The sequence below is a fragment of the Gracilinanus agilis genome, chromosome 6 (genome assembly GCF_016433145.1).
Source record: "Gracilinanus agilis isolate LMUSP501 chromosome 6, AgileGrace, whole genome shotgun sequence".
In the NCBI taxonomy this organism is placed as follows: domain Eukaryota; kingdom Metazoa; phylum Chordata; class Mammalia; order Didelphimorphia; family Didelphidae; genus Gracilinanus; species Gracilinanus agilis.
In genome coordinates, this window is record NC_058135.1 from 227,729,904 (window position 1) to 227,749,362 (window position 19,459).

The 19,459-nt window shown below is 44.9% G+C and overlaps 3 protein-coding genes across 3 annotated transcripts; 1 reads left to right on the top strand and 2 right to left on the bottom strand.

Annotated features, from left to right (window-relative positions):
• Nucleotides 1–1,443: 1,443 nt before the first annotated feature.
• Nucleotides 1,444–4,995, top strand: MRPS26 (mitochondrial ribosomal protein S26). The gene is made up of 4 exons (XM_044680868.1): nucleotides 1,444–1,695; nucleotides 3,621–3,758; nucleotides 3,936–4,059; nucleotides 4,678–4,995. The coding sequence occupies exons 1-4, from the start codon at nucleotides 1,472–1,474 to the stop codon at nucleotides 4,807–4,809; spliced, it is 618 nt and encodes a 205-aa protein (XP_044536803.1). The 5' UTR covers nucleotides 1,444–1,471; the 3' UTR covers nucleotides 4,810–4,995.
• A 1,041-nt stretch (nucleotides 4,996–6,036) lies between these two features.
• On the bottom strand, nucleotides 6,037–7,115 carry OXT (oxytocin/neurophysin I prepropeptide). Its single transcript, XM_044680903.1, has 3 exons — nucleotides 6,957–7,115; nucleotides 6,331–6,532; nucleotides 6,037–6,086 (listed from the first exon to the last, which is right to left on the bottom strand). Exons 1-3 carry the CDS (start codon nucleotides 7,113–7,115, stop codon nucleotides 6,037–6,039), a joined length of 411 nt encoding a protein of 136 aa, XP_044536838.1.
• An 8,245-nt stretch (nucleotides 7,116–15,360) lies between these two features.
• Nucleotides 15,361–18,862, bottom strand: LOC123251420 (arginine vasopressin). Its single transcript, XM_044680675.1, has 3 exons — nucleotides 18,743–18,862; nucleotides 16,674–16,875; nucleotides 15,361–15,551 (listed from the first exon to the last, which is right to left on the bottom strand). The coding sequence occupies exons 1-3, from the start codon at nucleotides 18,860–18,862 to the stop codon at nucleotides 15,361–15,363; spliced, it is 513 nt and encodes a 170-aa protein (XP_044536610.1).
• Between the last annotated feature and the right edge of the window lie 597 nt (nucleotides 18,863–19,459).

Consider the following 19,459-nt stretch of genomic DNA (forward strand, 5'->3'; position numbering starts at 1 on the left):
TTTTATCTTTTAACACTAATATCCTTCTTTTTTATGTTTTATTGTATTTGTACTAATATTTTTCTGATGACATGACATATCTGTAAATAATGAAACAGTACGATCCTCAGAGAATCAATATTACCCATGACCTTAAATGCAATGGAGAAATGCCTAGTGGCCACAGGTTGGGAGGTTACCAACTAGGACTCCTATATAAGATATCGTCTAGGAAATATATGATCAGAAAGAGTATCTCTAGATAAGAGCTGAAAAAGGCTTCTAACCCTTTTCTGGTGAACTCTTTGGACCCCTTTATCTGTTTTTAAATGTATAAAACAAAATACATAGAATTATAAAGGAAACCATACTGCCTCCTTCTGGTCTGCATTTTTCTAGCCTCTGTCCTCCCATTATTATTATTTTAAACCCTTACCTTCCATCTTAGAATTAATGCTCAGTATTGGTTCCAAGGCAGAAGAACAGTAAGGACTAGACAATGAGAATTAAGTGACTCACCCAGGGACACACACAGGTAGGACTCGTCTGAGGCCACATCTGAACCCAGAACCTCCCCTCTCTAAGCCTGGCTTTCAGTTGACTGAGCTGCCTAGCTGCATCCTTCTGTTCTCCAGTCTACCTTTGGGGGGTGGGTTGCACACTTGGTACTAATGAACACAGAACTAGCCGTTCCCACCACAATTAGCTACAACAGCTACCTTACATTGGAGCTTTGCACAAGCCAAGTAGAGGCTTGATAAGTGTTTATTGACTGAGCCATAGGACATCATAGCTCTAAATCAAGGAAGGGATCTTAAGAGATCTAATCCAGCTTCCTCTCCTTATGGATGAGAATACCTAGGAAGTTTTTTGTGCAGATATTATAACTAGTGAGTGGCAGATCTGTGGTTTGGAGCAGTGGATAGAGCGATGAATCTTAAATTTAAACTCAGACACTGACTGAATGGCCCCGGGCAAATCACTTAACTGTTTGCCTCAGTTTCCTCGTCTGTAAAATGGCCTGTAAAAGGAAATAGCGAACTGCTCTGCCAAGAAAACCCCATATAGGGTCATGAAGAGTCGGACAAGGCTGAAAACGACTCAACAACGACAACAAAACCTGAAATGATAGGGAGCCACAGGAGTTGACTGAATAGAGGAATTAATTTAGTCTGATGGGGATTCCCGCTAGCTGGGAGGAGCCACACGCTTGTCCTTTGCAGAGGTGACCCAGACTCAAACCGTACACCTCCCAGGTGGAACCTTTAGACGGACGGGGTAGTGATTGGCGAAGGAGACAGAAGGGCGTGGCAGAGGCGGGCAGAGAGATGCGTTAAGATGATTGGTAAACAGAGACCAGGCGCTGATTGGCGAAAATTGAGGGGCTAGATCGTACAGAAGGCAGTGATTGGTGATTGGAGGTCTCGAACCTGCGCAGAGCCGCGCGATTTGGAAGGGACTCACTGTCCCAGAATGCCTCGCGGTTGTGGCCATGCTTGGCACTTCGGGCTTCCTAGGCCGCTGGGCCCGGTCTCCGATCACTTCTCCTTCTTTACCACTGTTGCTGCAGCCCTCACGGGGTCGTAAGAGTCGCCATGACCCGCCCGCCAAATCCAAGATCGGGCGCCTACGAACTCCGACCCCCGTAGATCCCGTCGAGATGTACATGCTAATGGAGCGTTATAAGAGTTATAGACAGACTGTGCGAGCGCTCAGGTATGGAGGTGGGGGCCATGTGTGAACCTGGGAGGGAAGGGCCTGCAGCTGGGGACGGGGTCGTAAGTGAGACTGAGAGGAGTGGCTCCTCTAGCTCAGGGTGGGGCCATAGGTGAGCCTGGGGGCGGGGCCAAGCGAGAGCCTGGGAAACGGGAGGGGCCGCAAGCTGGGGGCGGGCCCTAGGAAAAGGAAGGGCTGAAGATTTGGAGGTGGATATTGAGGTTAACTCAATTCACCAAACTTTCATTAAACCTCTTACTGGGAAGATATTTTATTTAGTTCATGAGATGCAAAGGTATATAGGAGCTTACAATAACTTTTCATGTTTAGTTAGTTTTCAGTCCTATCCAACGCTTCCTGACCCCATCGTGAGGTTTTCTTGGCAAAGATTATGGAGTGATTTGCTATTTCCTTCTTCTGCTCATTTTATAGATGAAGGAACTGAGTCAGAGTTAAATGACTTGCCCAAGGTCACAATCACACAGCTAGAAAGTGTCTGAGGCTGGATTTGAACTCACAATCAGGCCTGATACTCTATCCACTGGCCGACCTTAGTTTACAGTAATAATGAGAGCAGTCCACATCTCTATAACTCTTTTAAGATTTGCATTAAATCATATGATGCCACATTCCCTTGAAGGAGAGTCTGTTGTTATCCCCATTTTACAGATAAGGAAACAGGCCAAGAAAGGTATACATCTTTATTAGAATGTAAACTCCTTGAGAGCAGAGCCAGATTTGATTTTTTTCCCCCTATATCTCCAACACTTAGCATAGAGCTCAGCACAAAATAAGCATTTAATAAATGTTTTTGCATCCATTTGTCATTAAACGACTTGCTCAGGATCACATAGCTGATACATGTCTGAAGTAAGATGAAAAAAATCTAGGTCTTCTTGACCCCCAAATCTAGCATGATCATGCTACCCCAGAGGAGAGTGAGGGAAAGAAGGCTTCCCAGGCAAGGTGGCACCTGAATTATTAAGAAATATAGATGGAAAATGGAGACCATTCTAGGTATGGGGTGAATGACAATATGGGAAGATAGAATTAAAGGCTCAGAAGAGGAGGGCAGGACTTGAAAGAGGGTGGAGAGTCAGTTTGGCAAGAGCCTGAGTACACATTGGGTGCTAAAAACATCTTCCATGAAAAATATCTGAGAACAGGAAGTCTCCTGTAGTGGAGGCAAGAGGTATCCTGGAGCAGAGGTATCCAACACACTTAAACATTGGTGTTTGTATTAAAATGTCATCAGGAAATATTTCTAATAAAACAAAAATACAGTAGAACATAGATAATAGAAATATGTGACTTTCTAAGTGTTACAGTTAAAGTTATCTGTAGAGACTGGATTTGGGGGGCTAAATTTATTGTTTATACCAGGTTCATTGGTTAAACCAGCATCATAACTGATAAAATGATTTAGATCTCTGTGGCTCTCTCAGGACCAGAGATGACCCAAACTGGGTCAGGCAGCCGGATTAATAGATTTTTAGGAGCTCATGATTCAGCCCCTCCTGAACATCCCAAGACATCTTTAATTGGTGATAGATGGACAGATCAGGTACTGAGGAAAGGACCCTTTTCCCCTTCATTCTGTTTTTAAAAAATAAAAGACATTCCTTGGGATTCCCTAAGACAAAGAAAATGCAAAAAGCAGCAGACAGGATGGTATCTCTGACCCAGATCCTAGATATAGAAATACTCAATAATTCTTCCTAATAAATTGGAATTAATGCAGCATATACAAATTCTCACATGTCAGTTTGCAGCCTGAAGGAATCCTTATGTATGATTCAGTGGCCCTGTTTCTATTTCTATCTAGCAGTAGTAACTGCTCTGGGGGACTAGGGAGAGAGGAAAGGAGCTGATCTCTGGATTTGACTTTTGATCGTGGCTTTTGATACCAAATCTATGAATCATAGGCTTGAGTTCACAGAAGAGGTGCGGAGAAAAGCTTATGAGGAGAAATTTGGGAACCTGAATGCTATCCAAGATTTGGAGGAACATAAGCAGCTCATGGCCTGGAACCAAGCAGAGAATGCTCGGCTACAGGCACTCAGGTGAGGGGCTTCGCCCAGCCAATCTATAGCTGACTCAGGGGCTCTTGAAGGATAAGAGAGGTGGGTCTCGGATCTTGAAGAGAAGGGAATCCCTGGCCTGGGTGGGTCTTGACACATCAGGAAGCAGGAGGTCCTATTTGTCCGGAACCCCATGCTCTTCTGGACCCCTCACCCTAGGATCTCCAGGCTTCAGCAGCAGGAGCAGGAGCAGGAGCGGCTGCAGGCACTGGAGGAGAAGCAGAAGGCTGAGGAAATGGAAGCTTTTCTCCAGGAGAAGGAGAGAGAAGTTCTAAAGTTGCAGGTGAGCTAGAGTTAAGGATGTGGACCCTTTCCAGGGGGGAAGATGGTACTGCTGTCTAGGGGTTAATGCTGGAGCATTCTGGAGGAATCTTTTCTGCTTTCTCCACGGCTTTCATGCCAGTGCCAAGCAGAAAGCTTAGAGCTCTGCAGCTCCATGATCAAGGAATGTCATTCTTCTTTGGGCCTTCTGCCCATTTCGGAGGATTCTGGCCTTATTGCCCATCCTCCCAAGGACAGCCCTGAGGTATGCTGTAAGAAGGACCCAGGTGCCTTGCCCAGAGTTTTGATTTATCAGAGTTATGTTATCTGAGTCTGTTTAGCTGGAGGAGAAAAGACTGTGGAGGGAAATGATTGCTGCCCTTCACAAGTCATCAGGGAGAAGAGGAAGTAGGTTTATTCTCCTAGACTCCAGAGAACAGAAAAACAGGTGGGGTGAGCTGGAAATCATTGGATCTACTTAAGAGCTTTCTAAGAATCAGCCATCCAGTGATGGGACTGGCTGCCCAGCTAAGTGGTGATTTCCCCATCACCAGAGGTATCCATCCAGAGATTGCCCTCTCTCGACTCAGATCTCCCCTATGATTCTGGGATTTCCTAATTCCCATCTTTTCCCCAACAGGAAGATGTGAAGACATTCATCACTCAGGATAACTTAGAGGAGAAGATTGAAGAAGCCCTTAACAATCCTCAGAACTACAATTGGGCCCTTACCAAGGAGGGCCATGTGATTCGACCACCCAGTGGTACTTAGGACTGCCAGGGTCACTGCGGGATGGAGGCCTTGATCTCCACTGGGAGGACCTCCTCATCTGTGTGCAGTGGGAGCTGTCCCCCCCACCTAGCCGCTCCAGGCTTTAGCCAGCCTCATTGCTCCTGATAAATACAGAATAAGCAGATGCAGAATAAAAGGATGATGCCTCTCTTGGAAGGCTCCTGAGCTTTTCCTTTCTCTGTTCTTCAGGGCAATGGGGCAGGAGCTTCTTCCCTAGCCTAGTTTGGCTGGCCTTGGGTCTCCCTAACTCTCCTTGGTATTTCAGTGTCAGGGTTAATCATGGAGCTAGAGACCATCAAATATAACCCCTTCCTTATACAGCTAGAGAGAGACTTTGGTACAAAGAAGGCAAGACACTTGGCCAAGTTAATGCCAGAGCCAGGTGTGCAGGCTTTCCTTTCTGCATCACAGGCAGCCTCCAGCCTTTGAAGATGAGCCCAACTCCCAGCTCCTAACTGATGGAGCCTCTATTCAGCCACGTCACCAGCCATTCGGATACTCCTCGGGCTCAGGGAAGTCTTCCTGTGAGGAGGCAGCCACTGAGCTGGGCCTAGAAGAAGCAGGAGTGGCTAGTGGGAACAGAGACCCAATTGTGCCTCCCCACTGGCCCCCGAGAGAGGCAAATCCCATGATTCTATCAGTATTTGTGTATCTGCTTGTCCACATATTCAGTCACTCAGCATGAACCCAGGTAGCCAGGGCACTGACAAGGCACCTTTGTGAAATCAGAACTGGAAATGCAACTGGGAAAATCCCAACCCACTGGGCAATGCCTGCCTGTGTAAGGATTTGCTGTGACCACAGCAGCCTTTGGCATTCGAGGAGAGGGAAGATAGGTTTGGAGCTTCCCTAGGCCTGGCTGTGGAGCCCAGGCTCCCCTGAACTCTTAAGTATGCTTCATTGTATGATTAAGAACCTCAAAAAAGGGAAGACATCTCTCCAGATTCCTCCCCATATTAAAAGCTAAGATGGCACTAGGGCAGGCTTCCCTGACTTCAAATTCAAAGCTCTTCCTGATATACAGACCACAGAGAGCACCTACTAGCTCCCAAGTTCTGGGGCTCCCGCAACTATTTTTGTCTTCTTCACCAACCCTTATGCACTGTAAAAAGCAGACCGACAAGAGGGAATGCCACAGAGATTCAGCTTTATTGGTGGGAAAGGAATGGGAAATGAGTTGCTGCATCTGTCTGGATCTGTCCTGGCCTAGGAGAACGTGGGTTCTTGGTCACAGACAGGATCTAGTCCACAGCCATCTGCAAAAGAAAGAGGGCAGATATTTCATTCAGATGGGGGCAACCTTGAACTCCATCTTCCCCAGTCCCTAACCTTGGAGAGAGTGGAAAGGGAAACCCCCAAAGGGCAGACCAGAAGAGAGTTTGAGTCATGAAAGGGCCTTCCGGGGAGGAAGGTCATTTGTCACGACTCCCGGGCCATACGGTTGAGTCCCTCGTCCTCGCACAGGGTTGATCAGGGACCCAGACATGCCCAGTCTCTCACCGCTGCTGCAGCAGATCCCGCTGGCCGCACAGCGCCCTCCGCTTCCGCAGGGTTTCTGGCCAGACTGGCACGGGGAGGGCAGGTAGCTCTCTTCCTGGCACCTCAGGGTCTCGGCGGTGCCCACATAACAGCCTAGCTCTTCGCCACAGCAGATGCTGGGTCCGAAGCAGCGCCCTTTGCTCCCAGGACCACAGGGGAGGCACTGCAGGGGAGGGGACAATGAGGATGAGTGTCAAGGGTCAGGACTCTGGACAGCATCCCCGAGCAGAGGAAGGGGGGTGGGTGGGGAACCGTCACCCAGAGGTCAGAACAGGGCCAGGTCCAAGCCCCAGCTCTTCCTCTGTCCTGCCTGCCATACTTTCAGGAGTAGAGAGTGTGGAGAGGGACAATCTGACGCCTGCGCCGGAAGCGGGACTAGAAAGGATTGGGGATCCCAGCAGTCCCAGGGACAGCACCACGAGGACCCACTCGTCGGGGCACCCGGGCGGCTCTGGCACCTGCGAGCCCTGAAGGTTTGGTTGGAGGTGGCCTTTGGCCATCTGGTGCCCTGCGCCCCACGTCTGGCCCCTGTGCCTGAGGAGCGAGAGGGGCAGCCTTGTCGGATTCCCAGTCGGGCTGAGCCTCACCTTTCGCACGTCCACGTCCAGCGCCGAGCGCTTCCCGCCGAGGGGGCAGTTCTGGATGTAGCAGGCAGAGGCCAGAGCCAAGAGAGCCAGGAGATAGCAGCAAGCGAAACCGGGACGGGAGCGGGGGGCAAGGCCAGGTCGGGAGCCGGGGCTACCCATGGCGAATGGTTGGCCTCAGAGGCTGGACTGGGCAGGCTGAGGGCTGGTACTGGCGGCTGATCTTCCTTCCTGCGGGCTCTGAGCTCGGTGGTCAGAGCTGGGCCTATTTATGCCCCGGAGCTAGAGGTCTAAAGTGGCAGCTTCTTGGGAGCTCACGCCCGGTCAGCGGGGCCATGAACGCCACCTCCTTCTCACTTAGCTGGGTCAGGCTGGAGCATGGGGTCAGCTTGTCTGGTCAGGGCGGGGCTTGGGGTCAGAACTGGGGCGGTGCCCTCATTAGGCCTGGGCTCTATTTAGTGCCAGACAACAGCCTCACCATGCGGGGAGTGCTGCCCCAGAACAACTTCCAATTACCCCTTGGCTCTGAGCTCCGTGGCCCTCCCTCCCTCCCTCCCTGCAAGAGTCACTCCTCTTCTCTTGGCTTATGTTTCTCCATAGAGAAGAGTTAGTCCCAGGGCCCTTCTTGGATGAAAGTTCTGCCTCTCCTTCTCAGAGCCTGAGACAGCCTGCTCCATCTGGCCCCTCCGGGCTAGGCAGAAGCCAAGGTCCAGATAGAGAAGGGGCTCCCAGACAGCGACTCCAGAGTTCCATTCCTTAGCTCCCTCCCCTTTATCAAAGGCTGCCTTCCCCAGGAGATGGGGATTTATGGGTAGGAACCAGCCTATAGCTCTTCCCATGAGCTGGATGATGGGGAGAGATGGGGAGCCCAAGGGTTGGGAAACAAGGGTGCAGCGAATTGTGGGCTTGGTGAGGTCACAGGCCCTACAGGAAGAGAAGCACAGACTGAGAGATGACTGGACACTGGGCTCAACAGAGAAGGGTCTGCCAAGGAACTGGATCCAGCTGGACCTGGTCATTCCTAGTAAACCAAGATTTGGCTTTCAGCTGTCTCTGAATCTAGAGAGAAGAAGGGAGGTGGGAAAGAATAGCTGCATCTTTCTTAGTCCCTAGTACACAGTGGATGCATAAAGGTGATTGAGTGAACAAATGAACAAACTGAGAGCTAACAGAGTTTATAGCTGTACTGACACAAGTATAGCATTTAGAGCAGAAGGGGTGCTGGTCACAGTGTCTTGTCTACTCCATCTGGGGTGCTGTGAGAAAAATCAGGACACTGAGAAGACTGCTGATGGAGTCACATTAGCATCCTGGAAGAACAACATCTTATTTACTGGCTTAAGGAATAGATATTTAATTTGGGGAGCAGGTGGGGTTGGGGGAAAAGTTATTCACTATCTGTGTGTAATGGGCTATCTAGGCAAAAAAAGAATTCCATTTGGGGGGCAGGTGGGTAGCTCAGGGGATTGAGAGTCGGGCCTAGAGACAGGAGGTCCTAGGTTCAAATCTGGCCTCAGCCACTTCCCAGCTGTGTGACCCTGGGCAAGTCACTTGACCCCCATTGCCTACCCTTACCACTCTTCTGGCTTGGAGCCAATACAGAGTATTGACTCCAAGATGGAAGGTAAGGGTTTAAAAAAAAAAAAAGAATTCCATTTGGTCTGCTTGGCCCTAGAGGGTAGACCCAAGAACAAGGGGTAGAAGGTGCAGAAACCTATTTCAGAGTGATAAAAGGAAGACAAAGAATTCAAACTGTCCCACAGTGAAGGCAGCATGATGTGTGGCAAGAGCATTGGGCCAAGAGTCGGGAGATATGCAGTCCAGTTTCGGCCCTGCTGGCCACTAACTCACTCTGCATGGTTGACCTAGCCCTTCCCCACCTTGCTCTGAGCTTCCAGCTCCTTATCTGTAAGTTGAGGAATTTCTGAAAGAAAAAGTCTGGGACTCAGTCACTAGTCAATGGATTTTTACTAACTTGCAAATCTAGGGAGATGCTCACAAAATATATATATATATATATATATATATATATATATATATATCTGAATACAATTAGATTTTACAATAGGGTTTCTTTATGCTGGAAAGGATATGTTTACTCACTTGTCATTGCTGCATTTACAAGGTAGAAAATATATAGGAATTTTATTTATTTTATTTTGTTGATTTAGAATATTTTCCATGGTTACATGATTCATGTTCTTTCCTTCCAGTCCTCCCCACCAAACCCTCCAAAGCTAATGAGTAATTTCACTGGGTTTTAATGCATCATTGATCAAGACCTATTTCCATATTATTAATATTTGCATTAGGGTGATTGCTTAGAGTCTATATTCCCAATCATGTATATATAGAAGTTTTATTAAAAAATCCAAATCCACAATAAAGAAGAGCTGTTTTATATATATATATATACCAGGAAGTAGCTCAGTGAATGAATAGAATCAGGTCTAGAGATGGGAGGTCCTGAGTTCAAATCCCACCTCAGATACTTCTTAGCTGTGTGACCCTGAGCAAATCACTTAACCCTCATTTCCTAGCCCTTACTGCTCTTCTGCCTTGGAACTGATATTTAGTATTGATTCCAAAACAGAAGTTAAGGATTAACATATAAACATATTAAAATTAATATATCATAGATAAATATTAATATGTGGCATATTAATAATTATCTATAAATTATATATAGTAAAGACAATCATTTGGAGCTGAAACATTTGTACAAAAAGGATATGGGTGATATTTGATAGGGACAACTGAGGCAAATAACAATCTATTAGAAAAGAAGAAACCGTGCAGGGTATCTGTACTTACTTATCAAACTCTCATTGAACTAAGATTACTTGAAAAGGAAGGAGGGGACCACTACTAGTTTTATCTCCCAAAGAGATAATGAAACCGGGGGAAATATTTGTACAGAAATTTTTATAGCAGCTCTTTTTGTGGTGGCAAAGATTTGGAAATTGAGGGAATGTTCATCAGTTGGGGAATAGCTGAACAAATTATGGTACACATTGGTGATGGGATTCTATTGTGCTATGAGGAATGATGAACAGGATGATTTCCGAAAAAGCTAGAAAGATCTACATTAACTGATGCAGAGTGAAATAAGCAGAACCAGGAGAACATCATACACAGTAACTGAAATATTGTGGAATGATCAACTGTGAAAGACTTAGCTACTCTCAGCAATACAATGATCCAGGACAATTCTGAAGGACTTATGACAAAGAATGTCATCCATGTCCAGAGAAAGACCTGTTGGAGTTAGACTACAGATCAAAACATATAATTGTTTGCTTCATTTATTTGTGTTTTTATTTTGGGGGTTTTGTTTTATATGATTATTTTTTTATGAAAATGAACAATATGGAAATATATTTTGCATGATAATACATGTATAATCTTGATCAAATTGCTTGCCAGCTCTGGGAGTAGGGAGGGGAGGGAGGAAGGCAGTTTTGATCATATAACTTTGGAAAACTTATGTGGAAATTTGTTTTTACATGTAATTGGTAAAATAAAACATCTTCATAATAATAATTTTTTTAAAGGAAAGAAGGAAGGGAAAGGGGACAGGGTGGGAATAACCATGATCTAGTATCTTCTATGTGCCAGATACTGTGCTAAGTGCTTTCTAAAAAGAAATATTCAGGGATTATACAAACATAACTATGAAACCCTTTCCACACAATTAAAACTAGATCTAAACAATTGGAAAAACATTGAGTGCTCATGGGTAGGACGAGCTAACATAATAAAAATGACCATCCTACCCAAATTAATTTACTTATTTAGGGCTATACCCATCAAACCACCAAAAAACTTTTTACTGAATTAGAAAAAAACTATAACAAAGTTCATTTGGAAGAACAAAAGACCAAGAATATCAAGGGAAATAATGAAATAAAAATATGAAGGAAGGTGGCCTAGCAGTACCAGATCTTAAACTGTACTATAAAGCAGTAGTAATCAAAACAATATGGTACTGGCAAAGAGACAGAAGGGATGATCAGTGGAATAGACTAGGGATAATCAACCTCAGCAAGAGAGTCTATGATAAACCCAAAGAACCCAGCTTTTGGGTAAGAAACCCACTATTTGACAAAAACTGCTGGGAAAATTGAAAAACAATATGGGAGAGATTGGGTCTAGATCAACATCTCACGCTCTATACCAAGATAAACTCAGAATGGGTGAAAGACTTGAATATAAAGAAGGAAACTATAAATAAATTAGGTGAGCACAGGATAGTATACTTGTCAGATTCTGGGAAAGGAAAGATTTTAAAACCAAAGAAGAGTTAGAAAAAATTACAAAATGTAAAATAAATAATTTTGACTACATTAAACTAAAAAGTTTTTGTACAGAGAGAACCAATACTACCAAAATTAGAAGGGAAGCAACAAATTCGGAAAAAATCTTTATAACAAAAAACTCAAAGGTCTAATTACTCAAATATACAAGGAGCTAAATCAATTGTACAAAAAAATCAAGTCATCCCACAGTCGATAAATGGGCAAGGGACACGAATAGGCAATTTTCAGATAAAGAAATCAAAACTATCAATAAGCACATGAGAAAGTGTTCTAAATCTCTAATAATTAGAGAAATGCGAATCAAAACAACTCTGAGGTACCACCTCACACCTAGCAGATTGGCTAAAATGACAGCAGGGGAGAGTAATGAATGCTGGAGGGGATGTGGCAAAATTGGGACATTAACGCATTGCTGATGGAGTTGTGAACTGATCCAACCATTCTGGATGGCAATTTGGAACTATGCTCAAAGGGCTTTAAAAGACTATATGCCTTTTGTTCCAGCCATAGCACTGCTTGGTTTATACTCTTTGTGGTGGCAAAAAATTGGAAAATGAGAGAATATCCTTCAATTGGGGAATGGTTGAACAAACTGTGGTATCTGTTGGTGATGGAATACTATTGTGCTCAAAGGGATAAAGAACTGGAGGAATTCCATGTGAACTGGAGAGACCTCCAGGAATTGATGCAGAGTAAAAGGAGCAGAACTAGGAGAACATTATACACAGAGAGTGATACACTGTGCTACAATCGAACATAACAGACTTCTCTACTAGCAGCAATGCAAGGATCCAGAGCAAGGCTGAGGGACTTATGAGAAAGAAAACTACCTACATTCAGAGGAAGAACTGTGGGAGAAGAAACACAGAAGAAAAACAACTGCTTGAACACATTGGCTGTTGGGGATATTATTGGGTATGTAGACACTAAATGATAATTCTAGTCCAACTATCAATAATATAGAATTAGGTCTTAATCAATGATATATGTAAAACCCAGGGGAATTGTGCATTGGCTAAGGGGAGTTAGGGGGATTTAGGGGGAAAGGAAAGAACATGAAACATATAACTATGGGAAATATACAAAATAAAAATAATAATAATAAAAGAAAACTTAAAAGAAATAAAAAGAAATATTATCTTGTTTGATCCTCCCAACAACTCTGCAAAATAAGTACTATTATTATCCTTACTTTACAGTTAAGGAAACTGAAGCAATCAGATATTAAGTGATTTATTCAAGGTCACACAACTAGTAAGTGTCTGAGGCTGGATTTGAACTCAAGATTTCCTAATTCCAGGCCCAGAAGTCTATCCATTGTGCCAACAGTTGCCTTAAAACCAAGATGGAGTTACTTAGGCTCTCAACGTTAATTAAACATCATTTCAAATGATAAAACTAAATTGATCTTTAAGGTCACTTCCAGAGATAGGTATCTATGGATTGGTGGTATGCTACCTCAGAAGGTAGTGAAGCCTCCCCTCCCCTCTAACTCTAGAGGTTCGATCCTCATTGTTTTCATGTTACCTCCCTCATTAGACTGTGGACTCTCCTAGAGCAATGAAATTTTATTTTGTTTTGGGGAGGAATTGCCTTTCTTTGTATCCCTAGTCTTAGCACAGTGTCTAGCACATGGTAGCTGATGTGGGTTGCCATGTAGACAGGTTGCTGTACGGATGCTGACAGGTTGCTATAAGGATGCAGGCAGGAGCTCTGTAACAGGCATAGGCACTGTGAACTAGGGACTTTCCCTCCTTTGGAGTCTGTGCAAAATCTGGCCAGTCCTTTATACAGACTCTAGGATCATCCAATTCCTTTTTCTCTCCTGCCTTCCCTACATTCATCCACCCAACCAGAACTGCAGTGCTTCCATCTTAGAATCAATACTAAGTACTAGTTCTAAGCTCAAAGAGTGGGAAGGGCTAAACAAATAGAGTTAAATGACTTGCCCAGGGTCACACAGCTAAGAAATGTCAGAAGCCAGATTTGAACCCAGGATTTCCTATCTGCAATCCTGGCTCTCTATCTACTGAGCCACCTAGCTGCCCCAGATGACTTAGGATTCAGTGTTGCCAGGAAGCTCTCTAAGATGATGCAGTTGCAGAAAAGGTGCCAATCTTCATTGGTAGATGAAATTTCCTCATCTGGGGCTTCCCTATGCCTACGAAATCACAGGCTCAGACCAGAACCCCCTTTATCATTACCAGGAGGTTTTGAGCAGGTTAGTTAGAGAGGAAGATTCAGTTCAATTCAACACACATATGAATGTCTCTTCTGTGTGTAAACCTGAACTAGGCAAAGTGGGGGTGGGCTGGGGAAGAGAAACAAGATCTTTGTCTTAATTGAACTCACAATCCAAAATGCATCAGGCTTACAAATGAAGGAGAAACAGGTGGCTTTTGAGTTGAGTTTGAATTATAGATAGGAATTCAGCAGAGGAAGAGAGTAGGAAGAATATTTCTAGGCTTAGGAAAAATCTGAAGCAAGGCATTCTTTCTTTCATTCATTCATTCCAGAAACATTTATTTTATTTTTTAAGCCCACACCTTCTTTCCTAGTAATTATTTCTGTGGAATATATACCCTACGTGGCAGGGTACATTAGCTTGCTTTGCCTAGAACATAAGTTATATGTAGGGATATAGGAGGAACTAAGGCTGAAACAGATAGGAAAGTAATAGGTTGTGGAGGACTTGGAATGCCAAACCGAGGACTTAGAGCTTTACTTATGAGGCAAGAAGGAGCTCCTAAATATTCTTTAGGAAAGGAGTAACAGAGCCAGATCTATACACATAAAGGTTTTTCTGGTAGAAGTATGAAGGCTGGACTGCAGTAGGAGAGAGGGTAGGCATAAGAGGGGTTGTGACCATAGTCCAAGAGGTGGGAAGGAGATATTGGAGTAAGATATTATTAGTTGGAATGGAGAGGAGGGAAGAGATGAGGCATGTTCCAGAGGTGGAATCAACAAGAACAGATAACTGTACATGAGAGATGAGGGATAAATTGTCCTAGAATTTTCCTAGGATTACAAACTTGGGAGACAAGGTGAATGTGGGAGATACAGACAAAATAATAAAGGCAGGAGGAACAAAAGGGAGGACAGCTGGAGATGGTGTTCTAAAGCTCTAAGGACTAGAAATAGGTTTCTGAATCATCTGCAGAGAGGTAATAAATAAAATCTTGAGAATGAATGTGACTGCCAAGGAGGAAGGTGTAGACCCAGACCCTTGGGGAGCACCCTCTTTAAGGCATCAGGGTAAAGAAGTGGAGACAGAAACTTATTGCTTAGGGAGCAAGGAAGTGAACTAGGTATCTAAAACTGAGGGAGATAAGAACATCCAGGAGGAGGGAGTTGGACAGCAGTGTTAAATTTTGTAGCAAGCTCAAGGGGGATAAGAGCTCAGCAAAGATGATTGAATATGGCAACCAAGAGGTCATGGGTAACCTTGGAGTAGAGTGGTGGATATCAAAGACAGGTTGCAAAGGGTTGAGGAAAGTGAATGCTGAGGCTGTGTCTAAGCTATCTTTTCTGGAATTTTGCCAGCAAAACAGTAGCAATAAATAGGAAGGAAGCTAGGTGGGCTGGAAGAGATTGAGCTAGTAGTAGAGGAGAGAAAAAAGCGGCACAACAGACCAGGGACAATTGGAGGAGTAAACTACTAGAGGAAATGGGAGAGAATGGTATCATAAAGGGATTAACCTAAGAGAGAACCATTTGTGGCCACTGGAAGGAAGAAAGGAAGGAGGATAATAATGATGGATTCTGAGAAATGGAGGTGAAATTTGAGGAATGGAGGAGTTAAATGATCTTGCAAAGCAAGAGGAAGCTAGAAGGGACCTGCAAGGCCATCTAGTCCAAACTATAGCTAACCAGAAAACTACATTCTTGAAAATCAGTCATTCAGCCTCTGTCTAAAGACCTCCAAGAAAGAGGAACCCATTACTTTCAGATATCTTCCCTGCCCTTCCTGAAAGGCAGAGCCCCCACTATGAAAGAGAGAAGCAAGGAGCCCAATGCAACTGAAGACCTTTATTTGTATTTGCTATAAGTAAAGGAAACAGGGGAGGTCATGAAAAGAGTAGCAACCATCAATAGGTGACTTCTTCTTCTTGAGGTTGTGGCTGCAGCTCACTCATCTGTTGGCCTGCCAACTGTACCAGACGAAGGAGGAAGGCACTGGCTGGCCCATCCAGCTGGGTTCCATTGCTCTTCTCACTGGCCCTTGCCTTTCTCCGGCTGCCTGCCTCATCCCGGCAGGCTGGTTCCATCATACAGTTCTCTGTGCAATTAGAAATAAGGAATGCAAGTTGGCTTAGATTCCAGAATATTGCATGAATTAGTATGAATTAATATGGCATGATTAAAGATAGAGCAGAAAAGGGAAGTGAGAAGAATAGCCAAAAAATCTATGATACATAAGTGAAATGGAATGTTACTGGACCATAAGAAATGATAAATTAGAAAAATTCAGAGCAACTTATAAGAAGTGACTTATACAAATTGTTATAGAATGTAGAAAGCATAACCCAGAAAATAATACACATAATGACTGCAACGCTGAAACTAGAACCAAAAAAAACCTTGAAAGCTGCATGATTTAGCTTAGCTCAGAGTTAAGAAAATGCACTTTTCCCTTTTCTTTGGAGAGGCAGGCAACCATGAATGTGAAATATTCCATATACAGTACTATCAGATTCAGTGGTTTGGTTTTGCTAGATCACTTTTTTCTTTATTATTGTTATTACAAAGAATGACTTTCTGGGTAGGGGAGGGAAGAGGAAGATATTCAGAAATAAATAAGATGTAAAAACAAATTATATAGATTAATTTTTGAAGTAAAATAAGTGGGATGTGAACACATATATCCAGCTACCATGTGAGTGTGTGTCCCCTCCTCTAGTCTGGTATACTCTTTGAGAGACAATGTGGTATGATAAATACAGTGCTGAATTGGGAGTCGGGCAAAATAGGTTCAACATCTGCCTCTAACACTTACTAGCTATATGGCCCTGGACAAGTCATTTAATATCTTTGGGCCTCAATTTCCTCATCTGTAAAATGAGGGTAGTATCTTTAATCCCTATCTCACAGTGCTGTTGGGAGGCTAAAATGAGATACTATATTTAGAACTTTAAGTGCCATAAAAATAATTCAACATTGTTCCCCTTAATCTTAGCTCCCACCCAGCACTATTAACTTTTCTTATTCTGCATTATTGCATATACTGTGCCTATGTACAGTGCCCAATTTTGTCCCGTTTTGTCACCTAGCCCCTGCACAGTTCCTTTCCCAATTACACTGCCAGTCTCTACATATATCACCTCCATATTCACTGCTTCCCTGTCCCTTTGTGCCCCACACTGTTCCTTGCAAAGAGCCTTTCTCCCCAAATCTTCATTACCATCATTGCAGCAGATTCCAGGAGCAGCACAGCGTCCTCCATTCCCGCAGGGTTTCTGGCCAGACTGGCATGGGGAGGGCAGGTAACTCTCCTCTTGGCATCTCAGGCTCTCAGCAGTGCCCATGTAGCAACCTAGCTCTTCCCCACAGCAGATGCTGGGTCCAAAGCAACGTCCTTTGCTCCCAGGACCACAGGGGAGGCACTGTGGTGAGAAAGTATAGGGGTGAATGTCAGGAGTCAAGAGTTGGCAGTTCAGAGTCCCAGAGAAGTTATAAGGGCAGGAGAGCAGGGGCTAAAATGAGAAATTCCTTACAAGGAATAGCTCTTGACTTTTGCTCTGAAGGCTTTAGAGTAGACACTGGAACCCAAAGACTGCTCTGAGTTAGCAGTCACAATCTGATTTCCCTAACCAATTGACTTCCCATTTACAACTTGGACCCTCAGTGCCCTCCTGATCCCAGTCACATATTCTTAAACCTCCAGGGATATATCTCCCTTACACTCACCTATCTTATCTGCCTCCTTCTCCTCTATTTCTCCTTTGTCCTTTTCTTTGTACCTTTATCCTCCCTCCCTTCTCCTCTCCTTCTGCTCTTCCCCTTCTATTCACTTAACTCACTCTTTCCTCTTTTTACTCCCTTCTTTTTCTGTTCCTCTCTCGTCTTTCTTCTTTTTCCTTCACTGCTTTCTTTCCCTAGCCTTCTGTATTTTCCTAGAGACTGTCCATTGCTGTGGGTTCTGCACCTACCCTTGTTCAGCTGCCTGGACTCTAGTTTGGGAACGTTATTTACTTGGTCAGTTGACTTACATGCCTCCATTCTGGTCAGGAAAGTCTGCCTTTCTGGCCTCATTTCTCAGCCTAGGATTAAGCTGCTCAGTCTTCTATTTTCTATCTCTCTCACCTCCCTCCGTCCTGGACTTTCCCATCTAAAAGATGGGGTTGGAGCAATAGAAGCTGCTTAGCTTGTCTCACCCAGTTGCTGGCCAGGGTCCTGAAGCAAACAATTTTAGTATTTCAAAGGACACCACAAAGAAACTGGTTCCCTCTCTATAGCAATTCAGAAAGATGAACAGGGAAGACCAAAAGTACCAGGCTAACTGAAGGGACTGAGATGCCTAATTTGAGGAGGATAGGGTAGAAAATAAGATCAAATTTTTTCCATATCCCCTGAAAACTTAGGGAAGAGGTGAGAAGTGCGGTAGCTTGTAATAAAGTGAGGTATCTAGCAGAAAAGAAGGTCTACTAGCCTTCTATTTAATTAGAGGAAAGAGTAATAGGAAAAGATCCCCTATTTGCACTAAAACCCATATAATGCTAAAAGACCTGTCTGGGACCCAAGGAACCGGTTCCACTACTCTAACATGGCTTAACACAGCACAACACCCCCGAGAAGCCTCTCTGCCTTTTCCTGCCCTGGTCTGGCTCTTGGACTCACTTTTGCCTTCTTGCAGTACCTCATTGTATTAAGATGCTTCCTTCTTTCTTTTATCTTTGCTTCTCTTTGTTGATTTCCTTCTCTCATTGTCTCTGTCTCTCCATCTGTCTCTCTGTGTCTCTATCTCTCATTGACTTCTTTCTCTGTCTTCCACTTCTCCCTTTGTCTTCTTTGCCTCACACACTCTTTTTGCTTCCCTCTTTCTATTCCATTTTCCTCTCCCTTCCAAGTGTCCCTTCCTCTGTCTCATCTGTTTCTCTGCTAGCTTCACTCTGCCTCTGCTCTCTCTGCTCACTTTCCTTTTCTCCACATGCCTACCTCCCTCTCCATATTTATACATCTCTTTTTGTCTTCCATCTTCTGCTTTTCTTTTCTTCCTTATGTTTCTCCCCACTCTCTTTACTTGAGGCTCTTCACTTTGAATTTCCTAGCCACCCCCCACCATCTTTGCCTTACTGTGTACCCCTCTTGTTATGGAGCCCCTCTAGTCCCTGCTCCCACCTTTTCAGGGCACTGCCTTCAGAACCCCTGATGGGCCAGCCAGGGCCCTCCACAAAATCCCTCCTTAGACCTAAGGAAGTCTCAATGCTGCCACACCCTCCCGATCAGGGGCCCTGACCTGTCTGGCCATACCTGTCTTAGCTCTGTGTCAGCCAGGCCACGCTTGCCTCCTCTTGGACAGTTCTGGAAGTAGCAGGCAGAGGTGAAAGCAAGGAAGAAGAAGAAACAGGCCGGCAGAGCGGTGCCTGGCATCTTGGCAGCTGGTTCTGGCTGTGGCCGCTGGGCTTCACGGAGCTGTCTCTGGTTCTGATTTCTGGGCTTTCCGCAGCTTATTTATACCCCAGTGTCTCCCCTTTGAGACAGCCATGACAACGCAGCCTCCCCTGGCTCCCCCCTCCCCCTCTCCATTCTCTCTCCTGAACCTCCCAAGTGCCTCTCCAGGAACCCCAGGCAGGCAAGCAAGCAGAGAGTTCCGTCCTGGTGATTCAAGGCTTAGGCTCAGAGCCTGCCTTGTTCCTGCTGGTGTGCGTGGCTGGTGCACGTGAAGGCACCTGTACACAACGTATGTCTGTATGGCCACCTAGGTGTGTGCAGATGTCCGAGCTTCTGCTTCTTCAGAGTGGACATGAAGCCTCTAATGGCCCAGCTCTGGGCGTGTGCCTGCGTGCGTGTGTCTAAGTGACACGTTGTCCTTTGCTACTTGTGAACTGTGGCAGAAATCTTTTGATGTGCTGGGGGGGGATTATCCAGATCTCCCTGTCACTACATCTCTGAGTATGTATTTGGCAGAATTATCTGCATTCCCGGAGCTGTCTCTCCAAGGGGGAATGGCGGGGCCTAAGCCTATTT